Source organism: Humulus lupulus, chromosome 6 (assembly GCF_963169125.1).
Source record: "Humulus lupulus chromosome 6, drHumLupu1.1, whole genome shotgun sequence".
Classification (NCBI taxonomy): Eukaryota; Viridiplantae; Streptophyta; class Magnoliopsida; order Rosales; family Cannabaceae; genus Humulus; species Humulus lupulus.
This window is the reverse complement of record NC_084798.1, coordinates 216,918,149-216,926,967: the sequence shown is the minus strand read 5'-3', so window position 1 is coordinate 216,926,967 and position 8,819 is coordinate 216,918,149. Positions and strand designations below refer to the sequence as shown.

Here is an 8,819-nt window from a genome sequence, read left to right as displayed (position 1 = left end):
ATTGGCATAAACATTTGCAACTTCCCTGGTTAATACTTTATGTGACAGTGCCCAACTGACGCAAAAAATACTCGTTTTTAACATTTGTGGCAGTGTCCCACTGACGCAAACCAGAGTGTCATTTGTGTCAGTGGGGCACTGCCACAAACTGGCATTTTGTGGCAGTGCCCCACTGACGTAAATGACAGGCATTTGCGTCAGTGGGGCACTGCCACAAATGCCAGTTTGTGGCAGTGCCCCACTGACACAAATGACACTCTGGTTTGCGTCATGGGCAATTGCGTCACATAGTACACTGACGCAAAAACACAACTGTGACGGTGGTAAACTGACGCAAATGGCCTTTTTTGTTATCGTGTAAATTTATTTGCTGCAACAAAAAGAAACTATATACTTGAGCATAAAATTCTGACAGATATACACTAAGCTTTTCTGGTGGGTAGTCATATGAAGTGATTGGTAGAACAGTGTTGATCACCACACCATCATTGATGGCTCATGTTTTGGGTCTGCTATTGTCCACTCCTGGCAAGTCATTCTCATATTTGTCTTATATATAATAATTGGCCTTATTAGATCACATATTGTGAAGAGAAGAGAAAAAGAGAGAAAACACCATAAACATGTACATGAGAAGAAAAAGAGTAATTAATGTTTACAAAAGCTTTCAAAATGCATTCAATTATTATAAGTAACATACATATACAAGACTCTAGCTTGTATTGAACTGATTTGTGATTCATTTGTACATGTTACTTTTCCGATACACTTTAAGAACAAGGCTTAGTTTTCTGGTGAGTGAAGAGAAGAGAAGAAAACAACATAAATATAGGAAAAAGAGAACAGCCAAAAATCTCTTTTTCTCTAATCTCTCTCTCCTCCAGCTGAAAAGCAAGAGAACAGCCAAATCAACGACACCCACTATTATTCCACAAATCACCACTAGTAACACCATTAATCGCGTTTTGAACCCACGAAAATCCCAAACCCAAAAGTTAAACTTATGAAATTCCCAATCCCAAACCCAAAACTTAAAACTCATTAAAATGTTCATTGAAGACACTAATTTATGGGAGTGTTTGGTATGAGGTAAAATAAAAGTGAGAATGAGAATCTAAAACATTTTTTATGTTTGATTCAATTTTTTAGGGGTTAAAGTTAATCATTTTTATGAGCCCACATGTATTTTAAGGATAAAATAAATCATTTTACACACTCTATACTTTCTAAGGTCACCAAACTACTCAAAACAGACACATCTTATACTTAAATGTTTTGAACATTTTTGTGCATGTTTTATTCAAAATTTTGATTTTATTGGACAAAAGTATACAAGACATGCAAAATTGATAGTACAAGCAAAATTTGATTTTAGAAGATAAAATTAATGCAAAACGATACAAAATAGATAGCTCAATCAAAACTTGATTTAAGATGCAAGATCGATTGACCAAGCAAAACTTAATTGTGGAGGAAAAAAAAAACTGATGCAACATAGATGGTACAAGCAAACTTAATTAATGTTTACAAAAGCTTTCAAAATGCATTCAATTATTATAAGTAACATACATATACATGGTTTATGTCGTTTATTGGTGTCACATACATTTCAGGCAGTTATTTCGGTTATACAAGACTGTAGCTTGTATTGAACCGATTTGTGATTCACTTGTACATGTTACTTTTCTGATACACTTTAAGAACAAGGCTTAGTTTTCTAGTGAGTGAAAACAGGAGTGTTTTAGTGATTCTGTTGGGTTAACTCTGGTGGTTCTTTGAGTTTGAAATTGAGTGCAAATTGTGCTCTTTGGAGAGTGTTTGAGGGTGTACACTTGATCTTCTTATTGGATTAGACTTGGAAGCAAGGAACTGCTTTGCCTTTTTTTCTTCTTCCTATTCTCTTTCTATTTGGCTATGTGTGTTTGTTGAGAAGTTTATAGTCAAGAATTTATATAATAGATACATGAGTAAACACACATACATATATGTATATATGTGCATATAAAAGTAGCTATAGTTGATATGGGCTTTGAGTGAATAATGCATAAGATTATGCATATAAGAAGTCAACAAATCTATTAACCAGAATTCTTAAACAAAAAAAGTACTAAAAATAATTTAGTAAAAGGAATAATATTTGCTGCAATAAAAGGAAGGTACATACTTTAACAAAGATAAACAAAAGAGAAAGATTAATTACAACACGGAAATTCTCACAAATTAAACACTCTAACATAATAATGGCAGCAAAGAGTCAAATCAACCAAATTAAACAAAGCTGCTATATATATATATACACAAGTATATATGTGTGTCACAATGTTGAAAGCTGGCATTGTCTCATTTTCTGCTGAAATCTTTGGGAGTCAATCATATAATATCATCATTCCTATGTGAAACTCCCTTCATTCACTCTGCATCATGCATAAGAAATCAGTAATTCTAATTTTGATTAGTATGCTTCAACAAAATACTAAAAAGAAAATCTCTATAAGAAAATCAGCAAAAGCAAATGCAATGAAAAAAATAGACGAATTTAGACATGAGACATTGTTGTTCCTTGAATACTCTTCTACAAATGCAAAACTATATTTTGATGACTTTATACCAAATCTATTTGGAGTCTCAAATAACAAAATCAGCAACAGTCCACCAAGTGATCAAATAACACACAAATCTATACTCTTCTATAATTTTTTCTTTAATATTTGGTTTATATAATTATATATTATTTTTATATAGTTATATATTTATTTGTATCATAAGCATTAAAAAAAATAATAAAAATGAACCACACTAAACATTATGAAAATATAAGTAATTATAATTTTTCATCTCAATAACATAAACATAATAAGTTAGTTATAGAAAAGTGACTTGGTACGTATACTATAACTATTAAATATCACTGCTATAATTTTATATGATACCTGTTTTATATCTTCGAAATGAAGAAATATCCACCCAACAGTCCACCAAGAAAGCCACATCCATATCCCACAAGCACTGCTTTCCAACCAAAACCACTCTCAAATTCAGATTCATGTTCAAGTGTACTTGGAGACTCATCACTGCTATCACATTCCTTTGATAATGGAAAGCCACATAATTCTTCATTTCCATAAAATGAAGAATTTGGAAGCGTACTAATCTGTGTCCCTTGTGGTATCGGCCCCGTAAGTTGGTTATTACTAAGGTTGAGACACTCCAGAAATGTGAGAGCTGCCAATTCCTGAGGTATTCTTCCAGAGAGCTTGTTGTTTGAGAGATCCAATGATTCAATTTCTTTCAGATTCCCAATCGATAGTGGAATGTGGCCTTCAAAATTGTTACTTGATAGATTCAGCACAATCAATAATTGGAGATCCCCAATAGATTTTGGAATTTCGCCATGAAAATTATTGTTTGAGAGATCGATACAGGTGAAGATGGTTAAGATCCTGACATATTCCATTTCAAAGCCTTTATTAGTCACTATTACCGACTCGAGAAGATAGTAGTGGCCGTCATCGATGTACTCCGGCTTTGACTTATCAACACTATTATTGTGTGTATTAATGGCACTCCAATTGGCAAAGTAATCCGATGACAATGTTCCATTGAACTTATTGAAAGAGAGGTCGACAATCAGTAGTTTCTCAAAGCCCATAAACTTCTTGGGATCCCATATTGGACCATGAAATTTGTTGGAACGCAGCACAAGAACTTGCAAGCTTGCTAAATTTTGTAACCAAAAATGGAAAGTGCCAGATAGTTGATTGTATCCGAGATTTAGAATTTCCAATGCATTGCAATTGGTTAAAGATTGTGGAACCATTCCTTCTAATTGATTATGACTGAGGTCGAGAGTAATTAGACTGCTTCCATTCAGAAATGTCTGAGGCATTTCTCCACTAAAATTGTTCTCTTTCATAATCAACGCTTGAAGAGCATGGCTGAAACTTCCCAAGCATTGTGGAATAGAGCCGCTTAATTGGTTGTTTGAGACATCGAGAACCAGAAGATCTCTTAAATTGCAGAATAATGAGTTGTTTCCCATTCGAGGAATTCTACCAGAGAGCCTATTTTTGGAGAGGTCCAAAAGATAAAGCCAAGTCAAATTCCCAAGAGATGATGGGATAGAGCCCTCAAATTTGTTGCCAGACAATGTCAACTCTCGAAGGGAGCTAATGGAACCCAAACATGGAAGAATCTCACCGCTTAAGTTGTTATTGGACATATCAAGAGATTCCAGATTAGTCAAGTTACAGAACAATGGATGAATTTTCCCACTAACGTTGTTATTCGAAATGTAAAACCCCCTTACAGAAAATGGTGGAGCTGGTAATGTGTCTCGAAACATGTTGTGGCTTAAGTCAAGAGTCCGCAACGCTTTCCACGGAAGCACTTTCGGCACTTGTTCCCAACCGGTGATGAAATTTGTAGACAAATTTAATCCCCGCAAGGTCTCTGCCCCTATAGTGAAGAACCATTTGGGGATCTTGCCTTCAATTTTGTTGTTGGAAAGATACAATTCTTGTAGCTCATTTTGGGTTTTTAGGAACTTGGGAAATTCTGTAATGTTGCATGAAGCCAAATCCAAATAATTAAGTTTGCAGTTTAGAGTGGAATTTGTTGTTGTGTTTTCCACTACAACTAGACTATTACGTGAAAGAAAAAGACTTCGAAGCTGACTCAACTTTGAGAACACGCTCATCTCTATAATGCCACTTAAGTTATTGTCGCTAAGGTACAGATCTTTAAGTTTTTGCATTTCAAAAATTGACCTTGGAATTTTTCCGGTTAGCTTGTTCTCATCCAAATTAAGGTATGCCAATTGGGATGATAACGAGACATTTGGGATGGTTAGAGGGCCTGTAAATTGATTAGAAGAAAGACCTAGAGATTGTAAGGAAGGCATTATGAACAAAGTTGGTGGAAGTTGACCATCAAAATTGTTGAAACTTAATTCAAGCGATGAAAGATGTGATAAATTCTTAACTGAAGATGGAATGGTTAGAGGGCCATTAAAGTGATTATCGTCAAGCCTTAGATACTGTAGGGAAGACATTATGAACAAAGCTGGTGGAAGTTGGCCATCAAAATTGTTGAAACTTAAGTCAAGCAATGAAAGATGTGATAAATTCTTAACTGAAGATGGAATAGTTAGAGGGCCTGTAAACCGATTAAAAGAAACACTTAGAGATTGTAAGGAAGGCATTGTGAACAAAGCTGGTGGAAGTTGACCATCAAAGTTGTTGGAACTTAGGTCAAGACTTGAGAGATGTGATATATTCTTAATTGACGATGGAATAGTCCCTGAAAAATTACATTTTGAGAGATGTAAAACACTTAAGAACTTGAGATCGCCAATGGAATATGGTAATATTCCATTGAGGTTTTGATTGGATGACACATCGATGACTTGAATATTAGGTAGATGAAAAATGTTTTGCAAAAATTCACCATACAAATTGCAATCTCTAAGAGATAGAGATGTCAAGGAGGATAGGTTAGCCATAGATTCAGGTAGTAGTGAAGAAAGATTCACACTGTTCAGATGAAGTTCTCTTAATTTTGTCATGTTTTGAGCAAATGCTATCGTTGGGCTATATAAAAGGCTAATAACCATCTCACGATCATAATCATAGTCAAAATTAGAAGAGAGATCAAGAGACATCAAATTGGACAACAAAGCTATTTCAGAAGGGACTTGACCAGAAAAAAAGGAGTGAGAGAGGTTGAGATGGGTTAACCTCGAAAGCTGAGCAAAGCTTGATGGAATATTGGAAAGAGTGAAGTTGTTGTAGGCAAGGTTGAGCCGGTGAAGTTGACTTAAGCTGAAGAGGCTGCTATTGGAATGCAAAGGCCCTTGAAGCCAACTTAAACTCAGATCGAGCCCTATTACTTGTCCTATTTTGGTGCTACACGTGACACCATCCCACTCACAGCAGTCCTTTCCTTCCTTCCAAAATCTCATCTTCGGGTATGAAAGGGTCTCATTGGATGGAATTGGATAATAATAATAATCAGTGTAATTGGGCTTTTTAAAGACAAACTCTTGCTTTAGTTGCAACAAAGCAGAGCTTATGTGGGGGAGACATCTCACTCCAGAGGAAGTGAAAGATGAATTCAGAGCTTGTTGTGTTGTCACAGAGCAACATGTGACGAAGATCATGATGAAGCTAAACATGATGAAGAAGAGCAAACGATTTTCCATTGTTCGTAAGTGTTGTGAAATTAAGTTGTAAAAGATGAGTAGATTTTAAATACCTGCATTTCATAAATGCTTTTTCTTTTCACTTATTTTAGCACAAAAGACACGCAATTATGGAAGTAGACTAACAAGGCTGAAAAGTTTTCAACCTTTCAATTCTAGCTATGTATGGCAACTTTCATTTATTTATTTATTTATTTTTAATTATTCTTTTATTTAGTTGATGGAGCCATACACATCTACACTACAAGGAAAGAATTTCCAATATATTGGTAAAGTAATAAATAATTGTTTACAAGAAAAGTCTTATAAATGTTAAATATAGATAATAACATGTCAAATCTTTTACTAGTCTTAATATTCAAGACTAATGAAAACAAGTATTATTAGTCTTGAGTTGACATGACACTTGGAAGTTGGACTAGTCTTTAGTCTTCCCCCATTTCACATGTTACAAACTCAAATCACACAGTCACACATTTCTCTTTAATCACACACATCACACAAATATGATTCATTTGAAATATTAAGTGGTCACTCAGCATTAAAACTCAATCCAAGTTATTATGAAACAAAAAAAGATACAAAATGTATATATTACTACATGATAAAGAAGGAGAAATAACAAAATCATAAAAAAATAAACAATTAAAATCACCACATAATAACGAACATGTGATCTATACAATGTTGCTCTTTGGTTAACTTTTTCAAAACCAAGGAATTAAAATTCTCTGTTTTAGTTAAAAGATGGTTTAATGAACCAATTAAGGATCTCATCTAGTTCAGATTAATGAACCAATTAAGGATCTCATCTAGTTCAGATTTCACACTATTTTAAAAAGGGATGGAGCCACATAGTGATGTGTATAGGCTCTAGCCTATACTGAAATTTAATAAATATAATTTTTAGTTTTCTTTTTAAAAAAATTGCACTTGAATCTACTATAAATATATGTTTTCTTTGCGCTTTTTTTCAATCTTAAATAAAAAGTATGGAGAAAATGTTTGAATGAATATGAAATATCACATTTAATACCCGCCTAAAGAAAAATATTATGATATTGCGGTTAAAAAAAAAATCATAGTGTAAAGTTTTAAAACTAGGTTGGGTAGTGGTAATTCTGACTTTGACTCTTCTACTAGCTCACGTGTTCGAGCCTGGCAAAAGTAACCTTGAGTTTCAAACCCATGAATTGAGTAAAGAAGATAAGGCCCACTCAATAAAACCAATAAAACCAATCAATTTAAAAAAAAATTAAATTGCCAAGCCCTCATTGAAAATAACTTCGTCACTTTAAAATGAACTAATTAAGCCTTATTCATGGGTCAAACACACTTAAATAATCTATGGATTAATAAATGAACAAGAGCCTAATGACAACAAACTTTTCTTCATTGACTAACTCATTATTTCTCATTTTGAATTCTGCCAATTAATTTGTGATATTTCCTAGAAGTTGCCAAGAAAAATTGCACATATAGGAACCTTCAGAACTTCATATTCAGAGCACTAACTAACTATTACGTCTATTAGTTAAGTTCAGCTATCAAGAAAAAAATAATACATTTGATGTACTCACATATTGTTAAGAGAAGAGTACTCACATATTGTGAAGAGAAAAGGAATTGAGAATAATTTACAACATAAAGAGAAGAAAATAATATATATATATATATATATATATAAATATATAGTTCAAAATGCACATACGAAAAAACACACATATACATGAGACAGTTTAGAGTTGACAGTAATATTTTCAAAATGCATGCAATTATTATAAGATAAATATCAAATTAAACCAAGATGATATACAGGCCACACACTTGAAATCCTATTTGCTAAAAATCTGAGGCTCATCAATAAACTTGCCCTAGTAGAATTGACTGGATCTGTAATAATGAAATACTAATTAAAAGGAAAAAGAATACCATTGCTACCATAAAAGAGGTAATAAGGAAATAATATCCAATATATTGGTAAATTAACAAATAAATTGTTTATAAGAAAAGTCTCATATATGTTATATGATGAGTAATTTTTCCATATAGAAAACAACATGATGTCAAATCGTTTAGTTTTGAATATTCAATTCTTAATGAAAACAAGTAATATTAGTCTTGACATGTCACTTAGAAGTGGGCACTAGCCTTGAATCTTCCCCATTTCCACTCGTTCCAAATGATACAGTCACACATTTCTCTTTATATATTAGAGATTAATAATTAACATCACACAAATAAGATTCATCTCAATTAAGTGGTCACTCAACTTTTAAAATTATTGTGAAACAAAAAAATACAAATATTATGCCAAAACAAAACAATTGAATTATTTCTATATGTAGCAAAACCTCATAAATTTCTAAAAAAAAAAAAGAGCAAGATTAAATGGGACAAAAAACATCTAAAATCATCACAACAATATCTTAACAATAGCCTCTTTATTTTCATGTGATTTATGAAATGTTGTTCTTTGGTCAACTTTTTCAAAACCAAGGTATTAAAACTCTGTCTTAACTAAAAGATGGTTTAATGAATCAAATAAGGATCTCATGTAGCTAGTTTAGATTTCACATAATTTTCAAATGAACTAATTAAATATAGTGAATGTGACTAA

At 32.9% G+C, this 8,819-nt stretch overlaps 1 protein-coding gene across 1 annotated transcript; it reads right to left on the bottom strand.

The window, feature by feature from the left end:
* Window positions 1-2,078: 2,078 nt before the first annotated feature.
* Window positions 2,079-6,266, bottom strand: LOC133783286 (receptor-like protein 35). Its single transcript, XM_062222859.1, has 2 exons — window positions 2,931-6,266; window positions 2,079-2,414 (listed from the first exon to the last, which is right to left on the bottom strand). Exon 1 carries the CDS (start codon window positions 6,197-6,199, stop codon window positions 2,936-2,938), a length of 3,264 nt encoding a protein of 1,087 aa, XP_062078843.1. The 5' UTR covers window positions 6,200-6,266; the 3' UTR covers window positions 2,079-2,414; window positions 2,931-2,935.
* Between the last annotated feature and the right edge of the window lie 2,553 nt (window positions 6,267-8,819).